The 21,611-nt window shown below is 42.6% G+C and overlaps 1 protein-coding gene across 7 annotated transcripts in view; it reads right to left on the minus strand.

Annotated features, from left to right (window-relative positions):
- LOC124178609 (fasciclin-1) overlaps positions 1–20,362 on the minus strand; it is a 224,037-nt gene extending 203,675 nt beyond the window's left edge. For all 7 annotated transcript variants that reach the window (XM_046562077.1, XM_046562076.1, XM_046562074.1 and 4 more), the window contains exon 1: positions 19,890–20,362. In XM_046562077.1, coding sequence (XP_046418033.1) covers positions 19,890–19,997 — 108 coding nt within the window. In that variant the 5' untranslated portion in view covers positions 19,998–20,362. The remainder of the gene's footprint in view (positions 1–19,889) is intronic.
- Positions 20,363–21,611: the final 1,249 nt, after the last annotated feature.

The following is a 21,611-nucleotide window of genomic DNA, read 5'->3' on the forward strand; positions in this document are numbered from 1 at the left end:
CAAAGCGGCAGTCAAGGACATCCAGAAATAGAATTTGGCTGCTGCCGTAGCGGGAAGGGTTTTTCTTTTTCGATTTCATTTTTCGGTAGAAGGTAGTACAGGCGAGGGAAAGAAAGGAGGGAGGGAGGGAGGGAGGAAGGCAGGAAGGAAGGAAGGAAGGAAGGAAGAAAGAAAGGGAGGAAGGGAGGCTGGGTTAAACAAACGCTCTGCAGTCAAGGCGCAAAACGAAACAGGGTGGAGAAAGTCCCGGAGGTTGAGCTCATCAAAGTTGAAATTCGGGGTCTAGACGTGGGCGGATAAAACCGTCCGGCGGCTCCATCGCTACTTCGGAGGCGAATCTTCTCTGCGGTGAGTGCAGAACGGCTCTTGAGACGTGCGAGATAACGCGAACAGCGTCGAGGCGCCGCGTCGCGACGGCGAGCTTTGACCTTTGGTTAAATGGCAGGGGAGGAGGACTCTTTAACCCTCTCCTCCGCTCCCCCTCCTTCTTTCGGCTTAGTTGTCTTTTGAATTAAGCCCACGGAGGCTCGTCGTTCCGCTCCGCGAGTCACCCGGTCCTCTGGCAGGATTTCCGGTCCGACGCTTTCCATAACGATGATCTGTCCGTCTCCGGGGACCTGGGGCCCCGAAATCCCTCGTCACTTTGTTGTCCCAATTCGAAATCCATATCTCCTTTTCTCGCGGATTTATCGCAAGCCCTACACGTCGTCGCGACAAATGCTGTCGCGGAATTGGAACGCGGCCTGAGAAAATAACATTTTCCGGGCTTTTCACGTTGGTCGCATCGTCAAACAGTTTCTCGGAGAAACGCCTTCGGCGTGAAAAATATTCAAGTGGAAATAAGTACGTCGTCGAGATTAATTCACGGAGCGGGAAACAACTGCGTGTAATAGGAGCTTTTCGAACTGCGTCCGAAGCTTCGACGATAACCGTTTCTACCGATGTGGCAACTCATTTTACACTTCCTATTTCCGTGAATATCACTTATTTCCTGTACCTGTCTCGCTATTCCTGCAACGCGGAGATTATTCACTTTTCGCAAAAGGAGTTGGCGAAACGATTTCATACCTTATTTCAATGCAAAATTGGCACTTGCACCACCTGCGCGCTACTTTCTTCCCATTTCAAGTGTCTCCTTTCACACAATGTCGAAGAACCTGCCGTGCGATGGAAAATTCAACGATGATAAAATCTGCGTATAAATCTTGCGTAAAAACAAGTCTAACTTTTATTGCAACGTGAGAATAATCTAATCATAAGATTCATTAAATTTAAATGAAGGACAAATGAATTGTAACGGCAGGAATCGTTTAGCTTTTTGTGAAACTCACTTGACCCACGAGTTATCGACGTTTTGGTAGTCGGAAAAACGGTTCAGGGAGCTGAGTGAAGATCGTTGAATATTCTAGGATACAATTCGATCTGTTTCAGCAAACCTGCAGAGCAAACGAAACTAATTTGTTTCTCGCAAGAATGATGTCGGGGGACAACGCCGTAAAAATAAAAACAGAGGAATGCATAAATAAGAAGCGATTATGTAGTCGGAAAAATGTACGGTACAACTCATTATCAGAAACGACAATGAAGAAGCTGCAAATCATGAATAAATGAATGCCAACGACGATTATCGCGTTAGGTACCTAGATATCATATCGAACTTGAGATTTATAAAATCGCATGCACGTTTCGGGTAGTATTTACTTTTTTCTCCAATACGGTTAAAAAATAATAATAACCGTACTCCGAGTTGGGTAAAAATAAAAATTTAAAAGCTACCAGGGTTTTCCTCCGCGTGGAGGGAATAAGCAGCGGGAAATAAAATTACAGGAAAGATCGTGGGAAAGTGAATTTATTTTACAGCTGCGTGAGGCGCTCTTTGTTATTCCGAGGCGATATACCGACAGGCGTGTAATGTATATCAAGTAATATTCGTATATACCTGCCCTGTTTTACCTCAACAGACGTCTTTTCAATTTATGCAGCGCAAGCCCGGCGACACGGACGAGCCGTGAAAGCACTCTAAGCCCGAGCTTAACTGATGGTGAAAAATACGCCCCTTCCTTCTGTTTCCGCAATACAAGAACAAGTAAAGGAAAATCAGAGATGAAACGTCGACTGTAGATTAAGGCACGACCGCGGGTACTGCTGCACTTTTTCCTCTGCTTCGCGTCCGTTTCGGCAGTGACAATTCTTCGACTATTTACGGCGCGGCGCCCCGTTATACAGATGATTATATAAAATCTCTATAAATAACAATTCCGACGAGAGACGCGATCAATAAACGTTTCCTGCAGCACGGTGTACGTTCACCTACACAAGCCCATAGTCGATACCTACTCGACTCTCATCCGATAACTTCCAGCTAATTAAGCGGCTCGTGAGGCCTTCTCATCTTGAAAGACCGGGCGAAATGAAGGCTCCCCTGGCAAGTAAGTCCGCCAGCCCCGCCAGGAAGAGAGGGAAGGAGAGGATAACATACGTATTGCTGGCAGCCACGGCTGGATAATCAGCGGATGGTTGGACTAGGTATTCGCTTTTCGAGGTCTTCGGGGTACAGACATAATGCCCATGAGGGCATAATGCGATGAGAACGAAGATGGTAACGTAAGGGTACTAAAATGCAGTCGAGGACCTTCGACTCCGAGAGATGATATTCGTCGGAATTACCCCCCCACCCCCATGGCCCGTAAAAACTTGTCTCTAGAACTAGATGCAGTTCTTAATTTTCCGTATCATCATTCCCGACAGTTATATCCTTCTCATAACGGGCAATAATTTCGCGCGGAATAAGATAATTTGGAGAAGGCAATACGTTACAGACCTTGACTAATTTCTCCCTCTCCCCCCCCCCCCCCCCCCCCCGTCCCTCTCTCTCCCGCTGTCTTTCCTTCTTAGATTTTCCAGCCTTCGTCTTTTTTCTTTTGGTTTCTTTTTTTTCCTTCTTGGAAGGCAGAACACCCGAGAAGCACTTTTGTGTAACTTTAAGACACTGCCCGTACTTTAGGAGCATATTGCAGGCGGTGTGAGCATTGAAACGTGAGACGGAAGCCTCGAGCTAGAGTTTCCTCCTTCGAACCGTGCCTTGGATTGTCCGTACCGGAGCCTCAATTCGCTTCCTCCCGGTTTGCACCACTGCTTTTCGTCCGAGGATTTCCTGCCCGCTTCCCATTGTCTACCTACAGCCTCTCCTATTTTGCGTTGCCATTTTTTGCATTCGAAATTTAGCGTAGTCTAACACAATTTAATACTGTTCATACGTTTCAGATCATGGACCTAGTTTTGCGTACAATCGTCGAATCAGATTCTTGGTCAACGTATTAATCGTCCGGATTCAGGTTACAGATATTTTCATTGGTGATACTAACAATACAACAAGATCGGTTGCCTTCGCCGAACGAAGCTACAAGCTTCGCGGTGTGTGAGCAACGGATATTATGTTTTCCAAGCCGCCTGTCAGGAGTGGCGTGAAACCGATGCAAACATCATAATACCGTAATATGTATACCCAGCGAAGCTGAACCGCACGCCAGTCCGTAATTGCAGGCATATCAAATTCACGGGTTCAGAAAACGGACGCAAACTCGTTGTACTTGATCTCGTTAGAATAGATTTACTGTTTGAAACGCACGATTGACACAACACGTGTAAAAGGAAAAAGTACTCGACACAGGGAACACGACAAAAAGAACCACTACGATTTCAACATACATGGCATTTTGCAAAAAGGGAAGGAAATAGCGATGTTTTCGATTCGATACATCAAATTTTTTCATCTGAGCATTGATCATTTGCATCACGATCCACGTGCAAGCTCCAGCGTTAAATGAAATTCAATTTTATACAATGAAGTGAAGAAGCCACTGCAGTAAAGGTACGCTTAGTTTCACCAAACCGAGCAAGGCTTCAACGAACCGAGGTGTACCTGCATATTTTATCAACCAAGCGGCACATACTTGGGATGAAATTTGATGGATGGTTAGCGAGCTGTATAAAAGACCCTCCAGATATCCATAATCATTGTGAGACCGACTATTCCGCAAAGCGAATACGCGTCTCGAGGTACCTTCACACATTCCTACTCGCCGACTCCAGCATACCCAACTCGGGGTGGAGGTGGAGCTGTAGTCTAGACTCGTAAAGAGTTTCATTAACTCCCTGCTGTTAAATGCCTGACCAACTCTCCAGGCTTAGTGCCCGTATAAAATACATTGGTGTCTGGTAAATGCAACCGGTATTATACATGCACGGCTGCACTATTGTCAAATACGTACTGCGACTACGAGTTGCATATCCGACTGTGCCACACGCCACATGAATAATTTTTTATCAACCGAAGTTTCTTTCGAGGAAAAATCATCTTCTTTCTCATCGCTTTACGTTTAACAGCCTCGCCATTGACCCTCCGGCGCTTCTGCACCGCCGTATATTAAAGACAAACGTAATTTACTCGAAAATGACAAACCACGTTGTACAGTATTTTCTACTGAGCGGAAAAATAGCCTGGGAGAAAATCCCGGGACTAAACGAAACGAAAATAAATACACCTGTACGCTGTAAGTGAATATTTCATGAAGTTAGGAACAGGCGAATAGATTTGTAACTGTTCGATGGACGTCTCTGCGCCTCGCGAGCAATTCTTTACACCTATAATAGTGTCAGACGAAATAAAAGCAATTTCGAACTTCAACGGTTGATCAAAGGTGCAGAGAGTATATTCCAGAATAATCAACCCCCCCCTTGAATGTTATTGTCAACTCTTGTCAACTCCGTACGGGATATAGGGACATTGATACGAACTGAGTATTAAGGGATCGGCGATGATTTCAACGGGTACTAAGCGACGGTAGTTGCGTTTATGTCAGGCTGGATTACCGAGCTGCATGACAGAATCACGGGGAAGTGGTTGGTCCAGGCACACTCCGAGAGACCGACACCTCCGGTGCACTAGACCAGCTGGATGCGATGCAGCGTGGAGGGAAACCTCCGTGTAGAGGATTAGCCGCGGGCTTAATTACCGCGGCTTAAGCGGCGAGGCTTAGTTGATTAAACGAATTTAAATCCTTTTTATAACCAACAATTATCCCGGGCAACAATTCCTCGCTAACCGCAGCCACAGAGACTGCCGAGAGAAAAAGACACCGCAAAGCGCAGCCACGTTGCAGCGCTGCATCCGTAGCTATAAGGGAAAATGGAGCCGGGGTTCTTTGCTTTGGCGATATCCGCGGGGAAAAGGAACGTGAGAAGGAAAGAGAGAATGAGATTTTGACGGAAACGTGCCGCGTGACACTTGTTGCAAGGTGAAAAATATATTAAGCGATTTACCGTGGCTCGTTCGCCTGTCCCCTAATTGTGTGCGTGTCGTTGCATCGATCAAAGGCTTGTGCAGGTATATTATGCCGCGGAATCATATTTCATCGGAACGTCGCGGCTTCCGACGGTGGCATTTGAATCGCCCCGGGAAAAACCGTCGCGAATAATTTCAGCCTGATCGATTAGGTACAACGAATCGATTTCATGCTAATACCATTCGACAAACCCCGCGATTTACATATAAATGACATTTTTCCATTTAAAACTTGGAATACACTCACGTCACGGGTATATACATATAACGCATATGCATATATATATACACCGTGAATTTATGGTGAACAGGGAAGATCGAGAGCGCATGCGTCGACAAATGCACAGATCTTAGGCGAGTAAACGTAGCTCAATGTGCGCTGCAAGCTGCTGCCAACCATTACAGAAGGAAATGGTTTTTAACCTCTTACGTGACCCCCGTCCGCCGTTGACGAGTTATGGGCATCCCGATTCATGGTTGCGAATGTTAGGTTGGCGGTTTTAATTCCCGTACAATCCGTTTACGTGTTCAAGCATGCGCACTAGATCTTCCCTGTTCACCAAAAATTCACGGTGTATGTCTATAGTTTTTCCACAAAAGAGCACAGAGAGGGATATAAAGTCTTTCAATCGCGATGCCGAGCGAATGTTATTCTTTAGTGCCACGCCTACTTCATATTTCTGTTATATCTAACCATTGATTTTTTTTTTTAATTCCTCTCCTTTCCGGAGAAATTCATCGTCATTTTTTCATTTATTTATGTAAAGAAAATTCCATGGAATGATAGATTGATCTCATATTCAAGTTGAATCGTGGAATGTGATAACAGGAAATAGGAGGAACGGAACCTGGATATGGATTTAAAAATCAACTCAAAGATACGACGGCACGACTCGGGATCAACCAAATGAAAATTATTTATGTAAACCTCCGGGAAAGTAATATTTGAAGAATTTTTTTTTTTTCACAACGCCGACGATACGTTTAAAATATTCATTTCACGTTTTTTTGCACGAGCGCGTTTTGATAAAAGCATCGCAAACCCGCGTTCCTCTTCAAAGATCATTTTAATTCGTAAATTATATCGTATTAGCATTTATTTCACCAACCTCCTTTCAACCTTCACCTACAGCTGCGTCCTTTTTCATTCCAGAGAAGAATATATAAATTAATAATACAGCATTAAAGAACCAGGCCGAAGTTACCCTCTGTGTCTACAGACGTGACAGGGACTTCTAAATTTCTTCCTCAAGCACGAAAGAAGAAAAAGCTTATACCTAAGAAAAGTCGCGCGTACAATATGGTTCTAAATTTTTTATCCACCACCGAAGCGCGGCGTTCGCGCCAGTGCGTTATAATTGCTGGTGAAAATAATACCTACAGCGCAAGGGCCATTTAGATTACACAATTATCGGTACCGCCTGCAGGGCTCTGCCCAATAAGAGTCATCAGTTAATTCAGCCTCATTTGGCTTAATCGCATTCCGCGGTCAAGCATACTTCGGTCAGTGGGCCATTACCCGCGTGAGAATGCAGCAGGAGCATCGGTCGGCAGTGCTCAGACTCCAATTGGTCATCATCCGGCAATGACTAATCGTTCGTGCGATAGCGCCAAGTTGATTCATCGAGACGAATCGTCACGATCAACAAGTTCCAAGCAGCTACACCTGCGGCGACGATTGTTTCTTTATTCTACAGTGGCTAAGGGTAGCGGCCCTCTTTCCTCCGGAGGATCAAAATAACGATGGATTCGGAAAAAAAGGTCGTGGATATTTATGCCAAGGGCTCCGCTTTGTGTACCAGGGACAAAGATATCTCGTGTAGCTTAGAAAGCCTCAGCATGTACGCGTTCGCAAGGGAATGCAGAATACGCCCGACGCGGCGGCGACTATGCATATGTATGTATGTAGACGGGGTTATTTCGCAGGTGATACGATGGGGTGGCGGGTAAGAACGTTAAAGGTAAATTGGAAGATTATGCTAATCCGCGCTGCTTCGCTACATCGAGAGGATGAAATGAAAAATTTATACACCTAGTTCCCCGCTGCGCGGGAGTTTCGGTCACGTGACCGTTTCTATCTAAAGCTTATAGACCCGCCGGTAGCTCTTCTTCGGAGATTGAGAAAGCTGAGGTTATGGGCGTGAAAGAGACCACGCGTGCCTGGCTAAGCGCAAGTGTGAATGACACACCCTGGTGTCGTCTAAATTGCCATCTATTGCTCGCGACATCTCGTCGACCCTGCCGTAGTTCGTTCGACGTTTATGTACGATCATCCGGTAGTTAGAACTCTTTATACACACCTTGTACCGACGAAGGTCGGCGTTTTATTCACGTTGTATTTATGATATTAACGTATCGGATCAAAGTTTAGTGTAGATACTGTAATTTTCAGGCAATACAAAAGATTCTCGCTTTTTAGTTTTCAGAGTAACGTAGGTACGCGGTTTCAGTGAAAAACATGAAATCCTACTCAAGTTGGACTTTCATTGTGGAAGTCAGAAAGGTAAGAAAGTGTAAATTTTTAAAACAGGAAGACGACTTGTGTTTACCGCGATTGTTAAATGTTTGCACACGTTCCAATGCATAGGCCTAGTTTGCTGAAATATAAGTACGAGCGATTTTATATGGATCGAATACCTTGTCTCGTTGAAGCGATACACCCCTTTCCCAATATCACCTGCCATAAACGGTCTCGAATTCCAGTTCCGGAAATAGACTATTTAATTAACAATCTACCAATTAGAATATTAATTATATTCCGTTTCATTAGGAAGCTTCTCGGAAAGGTCGTGCGTAGCGAAATGCCTGTAACTACCACAAATTCGGTAAACAGATTTAATTACCCGAGTTGTTTGCGGTTATACATATATCCTCCTCTCCCAACGTCACGATAATTTCCTCCTGTTACTTTCGCAACTCATATGATCAGTGATTCTCCAAGAGCTAATAAGGAACTCTCGATGTCGTACAGCGGCTGAGGAGTTTCTGGCAATCGTATGAAACACCACCATCGACGCGAAGCACGTAACAAAGTGTTCAAGCACGAGGGAATCGCTAAAGTCGCTCCGTTCAAAGCCGAAGGCAAAACGGCAACGCCCTACCGAAGCGATGCGTCCATGATGACTCCGCTCGACGATCAGAGGATTTTATTGCCCGGTGCACAATAACTCGTTCAAACATGAGCCGTACGTAAATTAATTAGCGGCGTACGTGTACAATCATATCCGCACAGCGTCCGATCACGCGACTTGAGGTTTGCCAGCCGGATTTATGCCCGCCAAGGTCCTTCCGTAACGCCCGATAGGTTTTCACGTGGTTAACCCTTGCAGACCAACGAGTCACCCTCGCGGGTGACGCGCGATCGACCAGCGACTGACCGAACCAAATTCTGTCCAACCACGGTGAGATTTAACGAGCTTCACTGCGTCTCGGAGGAATTTGACGGAACCATGAGGGATTTCGAAAGCTCAAGTCGAACGGACGCGCGCTGACGAGGTCAACTGACTAGAACTAAACTTTACCAATTCTCTCTCGCGGGAGAGAGAGAGAGAGGGAGAGGCTGCATAGTAGACCATAGAAGCGAATTCTACCGCGGTCATACTAACTATCTTCAACTACCACGCGCACTACTTTCGACGTGGTTACTAACTATCCTAAACTGTCATTGCACTATATGGTCACGAGCTGCCTTCAACCTGAGTCTAACCTCACAGATGCTGAAGCCTTCTCGCCTCCGGCAACCTCAAGACGACGAGGAACTATCCGAAGGGTTTTACAAGCGTGTGCAAATTTCGCGAAATGTACAAAAATGGTATCCGCAAGAGTGCCAATCGGGAAAGCACTAAGGATAAGATAGCTATACACGTTCATCCTGGTGATTTATCGTTGCATCGAATGCCTGCATTGGAATTATAGCACGCTCGTGAGGGAAACGCTTCACACGAGAAGAATTCAACAAGTGTTTACTTTGACCTTCAAACACCAATCAATATTGTTAAATAGCATTGCTAAAAAATTGGCAATTCGGTGCTATTAAACAGCGTAGATATATCGATTGGTGAATTTTATTACCGTATTAAATTTTTCATCTCTCACATCATTCAACAGTACCTATACACAGTCTTGAAAATTCCCAGGGTTGCGAGTAGCTTAAGGATTTTGATAACTTTAGCACACAACGCACAATACGAATAGGAAAGTTGAAACGTCTGCGGTACAATGATCCTCGCCACGATACACCAGAAAGCATTAATATTGAAAAGCTCAAGGTAGATAATAAGGGCAATTTCATTACACACGGCGACAGATGATACATTATGCAAGATGTCAGTTTTCCACCATATACAAATAACTCACCCTCTCGAACAATTCACCTTTTCTCCGAACCGCGTACACGTCTCACGGGTATAGGTAGGTAATGGTATCAGTGAAAGGGCGGTAATTACGGGTAAAGATAGTCATTACCCCCACCTATAGATCTAATAACCCCACGAGCCTCCCCCTTGCGTAGACTAGAGATGCAATATGGTAACTATCGCATGGATCAGGTCAGGAATGATATATGCCATTGAAATATTCACATGCTCAAGTAGGTACATGCACGTTGCGCGTGTAGGAACTCACTCGCTGTTCCTGAAGTTAGGCAGAGCTCATTGTTAGCACGCATTGTGCTTCGTGGTGTGGTAGAGGCGAGCCTATCCCGAGTTCCTCTCTCTCTCTCTCTCTCTCTCTCTCTGTCTCTATTCTCCATGCAGTTTACATTGGGTTATAATATGCTTTAGTTTCGCTCGCCCCCATACTACCTACTCGGCGTATTCGACATATATAATACGTGTACATGCATGTGGTAGAGCCCAACCTGAATAGGCTGTGTAATGTAACACTACTCCAGCAAGACCATTGTTACCTCTCTGTGTATTCGCGCTCTCCATCTCCCTCTCTCTCTCTCTCTATTTCTTTCTCTCTTTCTCCGTCGCACTACATCCCTGCACTCGACTTCTATTTCACTCTAATATCACATGCCAGACGTATCGCAAATCGAAGTTACGCAAAACTGTAAGTGAGAATTAGTTATCCACAACCGCACGTTCATGTATGATGATTCATGCCAGTTAAACTCTTCATCCTACGTGTTATATCGTTTCAATCGTGAAAATAAACTCTTCGTACATGCTGTATGATCGGAAGAAACATAACCCCGTGTTCAATTGTCCAGGAAATTTCCTGCACTTGTCACTAAACGAATCCATCGGTACACGTATTGACATATCATTAGTTTAAACGAATCTATCACTCTAATTATCCGTAACATAGCTTTTATTTTCGTCTTCCAATTATGTCGAGTATCAAAGAAACCTGTAAGTGACACAGTATTGAACGTTTTTTTTTGTCATACAAATAAAGCGCAGTAGCATTTGCACACCGACGTAACCAAATGACGAAGAATCTGATTCATCAGGCGAGACCGCAAACCAAGTATGTATATTTATAGGAAGTAAACGAAGATGAAGGATGTTAATTGGTGCGAAAAAAAATCTCGTTCAAACAGCCATGTTTAATTACATAAGTTGGTCGGATGATGAATATTCATTTCCTCCAACTTCCACGAGACTACTTCGCGGTGGAGTTCGTTCGTTCGTTCCTATCTCACCCCGCATTAAGAGATACCGGTACAATTTTACTCTTGCTTCGTTTCACCGAGGAATCAATCTCTCAAGAATGGAGCGAGGCAGCACTCGTGTGAACAATTTTTTCTTCACCCCACGACGATACCTACCAAACTTGATTAAACAAAGGTTAACTCGGGACTTGAAGAAACCTGTAACTTTGCAGTCTTGTACGTATATGTATATATATATGTATATGTATAGAGACAGAGAAGAAGAGGCAAGGCCTAGGTCGAATTGCCAGAATCACGTGAAGTGCATCGGGGTTGTAGTGGACGATAATCCTCCCCTTTTTTTGCTTGCTTTTTGCCCTGTGACTCCGGGTTTTCCACAACCCGTAACTTCGGCTTAGTACGGCTTACCGCGAATCTAGGTGGCCCGAAATACCAACTCGCAAAAGTCCCCGCATGCCCATCAGACACACGAACGAGCCCAACAGCGGTTCACCGTTTGCTTAGAAAGGGCTCGGCCCAGCCCATCCGGACCTACAGTACTTTGACCTCTGTCTTCTCGCCTCGCCTCGCCTCGCCTCGCCCAGCCTTCCTACGCCTCGGATGACAGTTAAAGGTCCGGTACACCACGTGACTCTTTTCTCCGGAGCAGAAAGTGAGAAAGAAAGAGATAAGAGAAGAGGAGATGGAGAAACGAGTGTGGGAGCAGGATAGAGAAAAAGAAAACAGAAGCAGAGGCGAAGCCGACATAAAACAACTAAGCGGAAGTGCGACGCGGTCGAAACGAGAGTAGGTACTGCAATATGTATTCATGATTCAGAAGAGAACACAGTTGCTCTGAACATACGCGACTGATCACAAGAAAGCATCCGAAGGGGGTTAAGTCAGAACGATATGATATATAATTCAGCCTCTCAACGTACGGAGAGCGGTTGAAATTTATCTCATTTTATTACTGACACCATGGTTCGGTTTACGACAGCCCACTTATTTGTACCAGAATTATTTAGAGAGCCCGTTTCAGACGGTTGTTTGGTAAGTCGCTTTGGCCTATCATAACATCAATAAATTCGAAGGCAATAAAGGTAATTAGAATAAACTTTTATTTATTGGTTTCTGCATACGAATGGAACCTGTTTCGTGCGATTTCCAATAATATAACTAGGCCTTAAATCACACTTTCATGATTGTTCTCCGTTCGTCTGAGCGACTTCTGCGTGATATTTTCTAGTTTTTGTTGTTGTTCGTGTTGCAATTAACGAAATCGCGATCCGCATATTTCATAATGCAACGTACGGCGTAAAAATTAGTCGTCTCTATTTGGAACTTCTTGTGACCACATAAGTGGTTGTAACTGATTACGTCGATTAAGATCGAAAAATCAGAGCAGTTGGTCCAGCGTGGATTTCCTGTGACGAGGATAATGTGCAGCAATGGTATGTAAATTAAATTTAAGGTTACGTCGTGACGGCCAAGTCCGGGTTCGAGCTGCTCAAGAGCCGTCATTAATTAACCCGTTGCACCAAAGACGTTTCAGATATTATTTGAATTATAAAAATTCCACTACAGAGTGAACAGCTGACGATGTGCGAAGATAAAACGGATGTGAGGTAAAAAAGTACAAGGCCGTTTCTGGTACGAGATGGAAATATAACCGGTTTCTGGCTCATCTTTCTCAACAGACTACGATTCGTAGCTTCTCAGCCACTTGCGGAGGAGACTTTTGAATGTAAGGGGGAAAAAAAATTCCATAAGACTGCAGAGCTGGCTCGATTTCGCATCCAACGAATATATGCAACTCGTGCATCCAACATTTCACGTATTCAGCCGTGCACGTTCCGTTTCGCAAGGATTAAAACTTTTCGCTCTCCCTTATGATCGTATTTTTCTTCCTTCCTTCTCCATTTATCCCTTTATTTAATAATATTTTTCAGCCGGACGTATTAATCCTCGTCTTAACCGCACCGATATTTGGGCTTAGCGATGAAGGGTTCATCTAATCACTCCTGAAATTAATCGTCTCACGGTTTTGTTCAGTTGAAAGTTCTGTGCAGCCAATTACTGACCGGCATTAAGTCACTTTGGGCCAGTTTAGGGCGCGGTCAAACCCAGCTAGTCACGGCTAGTTGCCAGTCGTCATGCGTCAATTACTTGAATCTTGAAAATTGAAGATAAATTAATTGATGCTACGTCGGGTTATCAACCTCCGAGCACCACTAGACACCCATAAATAGCAGAGTGATAATTAGTGACCAATTTGTGAGGTTAATCTTCGTAACGTTAATTGTCACAATGCGTTCTTAGAAAAAGTTGTTAGTTCGGCAGTTTAGAGTTGTCTGAAATTCAGTCGACTGTTATTTTGCAAATTTTCCTCCTTCAAAGTTGTTCCAACATTGCAAAGTATTCACCAATGTTAACGGGCTTTATTTTCGCATGCTTCATTCTAGGGTAGCAGCATTTTATTTTCTTTCTTTTTCCTTCACTTCCAAATAACACCAAGCCACCGTGTGATTGATTATTAGCCAAAAAATCGGACACACCGTACCTCCGGGAATGACCGAGGGTATAATGACGGAATACGTGTTTGCCAATACCAGTCAATACCGTTCTTTGTTTGCTATCAGATCCAATTACTTTTCGCGAATTTTGCCCACAGCTCGATGTTTTTGATACCTTTTAAAAATAACCCGGTTGACGCAAAACGCACACGCGGCTCAAATCTCCATCTCGTGAAACCGAAAACCGGTAATGATAAAACGCGAATGGATCGCGATTGATTTTTTGTTTTCTCACAAGTTATTGAACACGAATTATTTTTCCGCATCATATCAATCTGAACTCCTACGAAAGTTTTCTAAAAATTTGGAACAAAAAATTTTACCAATTCGTAAGAAAGCTGAAGACCTGGGTTTTCGCACCTAACAATTTTTCACACCGCAAAAAATTTCGTCTGTTATACAGTTGAAAGATACTTCTAGTAAAATGAAAAATATCGTTGCAATAACGGTTCAAATATTCTTGAAATCACAACAAAATGTGTCACAAGTTAATTATAATTACTTGCATACTGCAATTTCATTTGTCGATACTGCATTTTTCGATATCACAATATTCAATGTTTATTTATCCACTCGACGGCATTTATTTTTTTAGCTCAATAAGGCGCGTACATTGTTAATTTGTTATTGAACCAACATGAAACCGTCGCAATAGGTTGGCGCAGGTCTCCAAATTAAATGCGAACCACCAACGACGCGTTGTCCGCCCGCCTGCCACCCACGTTAAGGATGCCCCTGTTTGCGCCGCATGGTGCAAGGATACTCCGGCAGCCCGTATGCACCAAGGACTCTCCTCGTATTGGGTTGCAGTATCCAAATCCCCATCCCGACCGGCGAGGAAGCCGTTTAACCGTCGCACGCTCAGACTTGGCGAGGTGTCCGCCTCCGCTTCAAATTTTGCAAGGGTGCAAAAATTCTCGTGCAAATTTTTTATCGTTCTAACCAAAAATTGATCGCAAAATTTGAACGTTTTCATATTTTTCGAGATTCCCACGCGATGTATTTTACAAACATTTTCTTACAAACCATGCTGGACAATGTTATGTTGTTTCCTCTGGTTTGTAAATTTAGACATTTTTACGTTCCGATTCACGCGTTACAGGTAGGTTGCGATGTTTAAAGTTGATACGAAATATTCGTTACAAGTTATAATTTGACACGGTAGGAAATTTGATATCGTACAATCGCAAATGTACTAAGACCACACGATATCAAAATCCAATTCTTATCATTGATACTGAATTTTGACCACTGTTTTATACTCCTGCGGCACTGTTACATTGCAAAAATAATTTCTCTAATGACAGAAATATTGAATGAGAAACAAAAATTTCAGCCCCTTGCAATTCTGCTGGCATTGTGTCTGCATAAAAAATCGAAATATACTCGACGTGACAGAGTTCTTTATCATATTGAAGTTAGAAACGTTATCGTAACGATTCATGCTGAGAAAAAAACATTATATCGCGCTTTTGGGATTGTCTGAAATTTAGTAAACCGTAATAAAACAAATCACACGGATATTTCGAAATCTCAGTTCCTCAAAAATCACTGTCAAGTGAAAAAAATATCAATTTTTTCCCCAATGTTTCGTTACTATAACGTTACTACTCTCAACCTCGTATTTCTTTTGACGACGTATCTCAATTTTTCCATCTCTCCGTCAATTTCTAACATGGCACGGATCACGAGTTTCACATTATCGAAATCGTTTAGGTATTCCACTTATTGTTCAGGTTTTACTCCATCGGGAACATCTCGAATATCCGTACAGTACAAGCAGTATAGTTTTGGTATACCTAATACAAGCCATCCAGATACGCCTCTCATCCCCGCTATTACTCTGAATAACGGAACGTTCCCTCAAATTGAACCGTGTACTAATAGCTTAAGAACCAAAAGGTATGGGCCTAGGTACGTAGGGAAGCTGCTAATTGTGGGCCAAGTTAATTGTAACCAATTGTAATGGCGTGTAACGGTATAATGAAGGGACGGAACCCGCGGTGAAATTTTCCTTCTCTTCAGGGACGCGGGCGGCCGTCCAACAACCTTAATTTCGAGTTTCGCTTCCTGGTCGCAGGGTGCGAGGTACAAGAATTTGATTTACGTACTGCGTTAATTATTTCAAATCAAAAAATTTTCATCAAATGAACTAATATCTGCAATTTCAATCCGTTGACTTAATTATAGGTATTGAATTATTTTGCTGGTATAATGAAGTTTATAGTAACTCGATATAAAATAGTGGCTTCTTATTTTCGAAGTAATTTAAATAATATCGTGCAAAAGAAAAAAAAAAAAAATGAAAAATAAACACCTGAGAGAAAATTTCACAGCAGTTTATTGATGGTTTCTTGTTTTCCTGTTTCTCTGTACGGTCTATCAGAACGTATTTACTTTATTCTTGGAGTTCAATTGGCGCACAAAAACTATCCGCTCTTGTCTCATCTTTGGCTTCATGAGAAGAAAAAAAAAAAACCGAATTGCAACGCAATTACAGGTGAAACAATAAATAAACTGGAATTAAGTCGACGGATTTGTCCGCTTCGCGGTTCCTACAATTACGTCGGCCTCAAATACGGCACGCATACAATTAGACACGAACAAATTGGTCGATTCCAGCAGCTTAGCGTCATTAATTCGCTTTTTCCGCACATATTTCCAACCCTTGGGGTGGCCGTGGTGGCGTGTTGTTTCACTCTCAGGCTTGAGAATGACTTTAATCATATTCTACACACATTTTATACAACGGAGACGGAGTGCAGGCATGAATGAGATAAAGATGTAGACTATACGTATAATGCAAGCATGCTCCGCTGCGTAGTAAATATACAAACGCCACGTGACTTGCAGACGAAATTATCGTCTCACATGCCTTCGGATCGTAACGAATCACGTTACTTCGACGAAAAAACGTAATACAACATAACATGCGATAACATGCCAGAGAAATTTCGAGAATATCGAACCAGCTTGCTGAAACTGTTTCTTGAAACGTAAGAGAGCCGGACAGAAAACGAATCTGAGGAATGACGCATGCCGAAGGAGCCATCGAGAATCCATTTTCGGTAAACTTCTAGCATTCGACACCTCTGCTTTAAAATTCTCAAGTAAAATACCGCGACCTGCAGGGTAGGCGGGCACAATAATTAACCGTAATTAACAAGGGTCTGTACGTGGGTTAAAGCGTAATTTCTAACTATGCTCACGAGTTTTGGTATATACACACACACACACACAGTACGGGAAGGTCGCGTTAATTAATACATCAGCTACCCCGAAACCTCCTATGGCTAAATTATGCCATTGTAAAACGTTTTTAAACCTGCAATATGAACAACGCGGCAAAGGAACCCAAGTCACTATTTCAGCAGGTTTCAGTTCACCGGTGAATCATTAATGCTCTCATGAATGTATCCACCCAGCTTGATCTAAAACAGAAGAACCTGCCTCGGTGCAGAGTTTAATGATACCTAGGTACAGCGTTAAAACCTGTGTAGGCAAGGCTTTGACTGTTTCAATTTTGAGAAATGTTTACACACAGATTTCAACAACCGGTCAACCGTAACTTAAGAATTAATTTAAATTGTCGTTTAGAAGCATGTATTCTTGAAAAAAGATTCGGTGATAATTTTTAAATTACAACACCCTATGAATTATACATCATCATTTTGTTACGCTACTTTTTCCAATCATTCGTTAGCGGGAAAAATGGACATACGTTTCAAAATATTCCGTCGTTTCTTTTGCTTTGCTTTTCTCAACTTTTACCCGGTGTATTGTAATTTATGCTCATTGTATCAACTGTTTCTTTCACTTTACAGTTGTGGGAAAAATACACAACACCTTTGGAAAAAAAAAAAACAATTAACTTTGGCCCCTAATATTCATAAAGTTACCTGCAAAGCAACTTCTGTCATAATTCCATCACGTGTGTTGAAACAAACAATAATTTGATAATGCCGACGTGAGTAATCACGGTTATCCGAAGAGGCCAAACATTGCGATATAAGTCATGGCCATTATTGGGGGAGGAAAAACTGGCGTGATTTAATTAACACCTTGGCAAAAAAATAGTAAATTCCAATAATTTTAGACGGGCAGAAGAGTTATTCACCCTTTTTCCCCAAAGTGCGGGTTTTACCTGTTAAATACCATATACGTGTGTTTCATAAAGTGCAACGTAATGGTCGGTTAAAAGCTTGCGATAATTTCTCATAATAATAATGCACTCGCATTATGTGTGCCTCTACCCATGTGTTCAGGTATGTGATAATTACTGCACACGATGGTACTTCAGTCGCATTTCCACAGGTAGACGCATAGGCGGATATTCAATTCTGAACGTTGCGAAACGAGTGTTTCAATTCAGGTATACATACATACGAACCGTTTGCACGCACTGCTTCAACCATATCAAGCTGAAGTTTGTAACGTTATTGTAACGATGCATCTTTAAAAAAAATTCGTTATTTTGCAACCTGTTAAAGGGTTACCTGAAATTTAGTAATCCTTTTAACAAAGCATCAACAAACTCGGATTTTGTAAATTCAACTTCTTCAGTTATTCTATAGATGCAAAATTGTAATTTTTGTTTCAACGTTTCGATACGTTATCATTACTAACTTCAGCCTCGTTCAACTCGCGTGGATCTCGTAGATTTGCGACCGTTAATCTATACGTAGATGATGCGAAAAAGTACAGCAGATGAAATGCAGCATTCGGCATCCGTACTGTTGATCAATTGAATTCGCCTCAACTCAAAGAATTTTAATTAAGAGCTTACTGCAATCAGAAGTGCAGGATGAAATTTGTAGAATATACTTTTGAGATTATATATTCAAAATTTCCGAAAGCCTACATGGATAAAAATTGCGGTTGACTAATTATCAAAAGATCGAAATTTGTAACGTTAACGTAACGGAACGTTTGAAAAAAATCACTATTCCGCAAGGTTAGAATAGCTTGGGATAAAATTTAATTTGCAAAATAGGAGTATACGCTACTTTATTACGATCTACCGAATCTCAGACAATCTTCATGTTCCGGGATAACAATTTTTTCTATAAAAGTGATTAGGGATTTTAACGTTTTGAACGTAAACATGATAAAATATTAGTTTCGAAGCTAGAATATCTAACTATTCGACAAATCTCTCTAACTTTAATGGAAAATTCGGTTTTTTCTTCAACGTTGGTCAGTCTTTCTAAGCCGTGTATCGCTTCCCTGATCCGAATAATCACAGTTGCAACAATAAAGACGTAAAATGAAACCAGACCAAACCGGAAGATCTTATCCTATGCACGTTTTAACAAATCTCCACATTGCCCTTCCAGAGTAATTTTTCTCCTTGGAGACTGCGGCTTACTCGAGTGAAACCGTAAAACGCCAAGAGAGCAAGCGAGATGTCAGAGAGAGACAGAAAGAGAGAGAAAGAGAAATCCAGCGTCTATTAATATCTCAAGTATGCAGCAGGCCAAGAAAAAAGGGCAAAAAAATTAGAAAAGTTCAAAACGGAAACGGCATTGAACTCACGTCGCGATGAAGTGCGCGTTCCGTGGATTTCCTCTATATTAATTAAGATCCGACTGCAATAACGGAGAATTATTTTCTTACAATTTGAGAAAAGCAGGAATCGAATAATAACGTTTACTTTCAATAAGATATCACATATGCTGAGACTTTATTTCGAGGCGACTGATTATTCATTGAATGCGTTTCGAAGTACATAAAGGTTCCAAAGTCTCACAAGCGTAGTGTAGAGTTTATATTTTTCACATTTTCAACAGTACGTGAGCTTCTCGTTGAAACTTGCAAGCCGAACGTCGAGAAATATCGACGATGTCTAATAATCGAACCCATGCAACCACGTCTACATTAGATCAGTTAGCATTACTTGTTCACTTCTTATTCTATGATCCGGTTTCGTAAAAGCCAATCGCACATCGCGAACTTTTCCCCCCGTCTGCGATGCGCCCAAATCTCAAAGTCAAAGTGATTAAATTATTTATCGCCTCCTGATCCCTTCGGATCGAATCGCGAAACGTAATACCAACCAACTCGTTCAGCTCGTAGTATAGGTCAAGGCCTCAAAAGGGGGAAAAATGAATTACCAAAGAGATTTGAAGCTAGGCGAGATGAGGTTATGAAAAGGTATAGCGATACTTCGTCAAAATCGTTCACAATTCACGAGCGAACGAGAGAAAGGGATGGATGATAAAAAGAGGAGGAGGGAGGCAGCAGGAAACTCCCGAGAGCCATCGGAGGAAAAGGGAAAGGCAACACGCAACGTAACGGTGCTTTCGAACGAATCGGTTACTCGTTTAAAATACGAACGTAGAGACGACGCGACGCTCAGTCGACGACTCACCTGAGATAAATCGTTGTCATCGCGAATCCTGGACTCGACAGTGCTGGCAGCATCGGTGAAACCGACGATGACGACGAGGAGAAGAGCAGCAGACACGGCACGATTCATTGTCAATTAAACAATTAAGTCACCTGATCAATTGGCACAAAAACAATGTAGATATAATACAACGGGAACGAAACTGAATACGTGTAATTATATGTATATATATGTTGAAAGATATCAAACAGTAGAAACAGCAGCACAGTTACGAATAACGTATAGAAATTCCTTCTCTCTCTCTCTCACACTCTTTTTTTTTTTTTTTTTTTCTTTTATATCAAGGTTCGTTAGTTCATCTCTTTGTTGATCCCTCACGCAGCTTTTAAATAATCACTCCCGTCTACGCCTGATTACTGTGCATGCATGCACCACGCTCGACACGCGTCCGTTCGAACCTCTTTCCGTGCCGTGTTCACCGAACGAAGGATAGCGCGAAACTGCGCCCCCTCCATCGACGAAGCTGTGTCCCCCCCTCCACCCCCACTCGATGCCTAAGCGACACCGCGAACAAGTTCTTCGGGCAGGTTCGGTCGACTTCGGCCGGCTTCGGAGCCTCGAGGATTCGAATCGCCGCCGGCGCCTCGACCACGTGACCAACGTGACGTACGAGGAATGTTGCCGGCTATGAGGCGGCAGGTTGATACTACGCTGCGGGGAAATCGGCGGGGGCGCGTTACTATAGCCTACTCATTGTCGACGCCGGAATAAGTCACCGTCCAATTTTCCTCGTACAAAGCTCCAAGTGCAACGCATTTACCTTTTACTGGCTTCAAACGATCCTACAATTAGACTTCCTGAAAATAGGCGGAGATTTTTTTTTTCACCTGCAGGTTAACGTTTTTATGAAAGTGTTGGGGAATTAATTATCCGATTTTCCGAGAAAACGAACTGAAATTTTAAATGAAATTATTTCGTTGAGAAATTTTACGGTTTTGTCGAAACACTGTCACGGTTACCTGTGCACGGGATTCAGTTTAGGACGGACAGCTACAAGGTCTTTGAAATAATTAATATGATGTTTGACTTTGTTAGGTTCGTTCTTTATTTCACTTTCGAAAGACACGAAAAGCGTGTCGATTGGTTACAATTTCAGATCTGGAAACCTGGGAATTTGGGGAAGACTACAATCCAGAGTTAGTGGCAACCCTGCAGAGTCCTCGAGGAAAGAATTATTTAAATGCAAGAATTCCTTCCGCGCTTGCTGTTTATCCTGCGGGGGAGCGACGACGACTCAGGCCTATTTTTAGGATCACGCATTGAAATTGGGATTACGATGATTAAGCTTCAAGTTTCGACGCAATAACTACCCTGTATCTTGTTTGAATTTAGATGATGACGTATTGCTGTAGACGGTGTAAGGCAAATTTGTATTATCACGCTACCCGTTTCAAATTGCAAAATGTAATTCGGCGGCAGACCACAAAAGCATCATAACTACCTCAGAATCTTATAAAAAAAACCATCGTATCTTAAAATTTGATCGAAAACCATCGTGTCTCAGAATTTGGTTCAACATCATCGTATCTCAAGTTAACATTTTGCTGGCGAAATTTTCTGAAACTTTACAATTGCTGGGTATACACGATTCGCGAAATAATAAAGATGCTCGACAATCGATGAACCGTGGTTGAGATCTAACACCACTTTGATAAATCGTAACTCTCATTATACCGTTATTAT

The sequence above is a fragment of the Neodiprion fabricii genome, chromosome 3 (assembly GCF_021155785.1).
Source record: "Neodiprion fabricii isolate iyNeoFabr1 chromosome 3, iyNeoFabr1.1, whole genome shotgun sequence".
Lineage (NCBI taxonomy): Eukaryota > Metazoa > Arthropoda > Insecta > Hymenoptera > Diprionidae > Neodiprion > Neodiprion fabricii.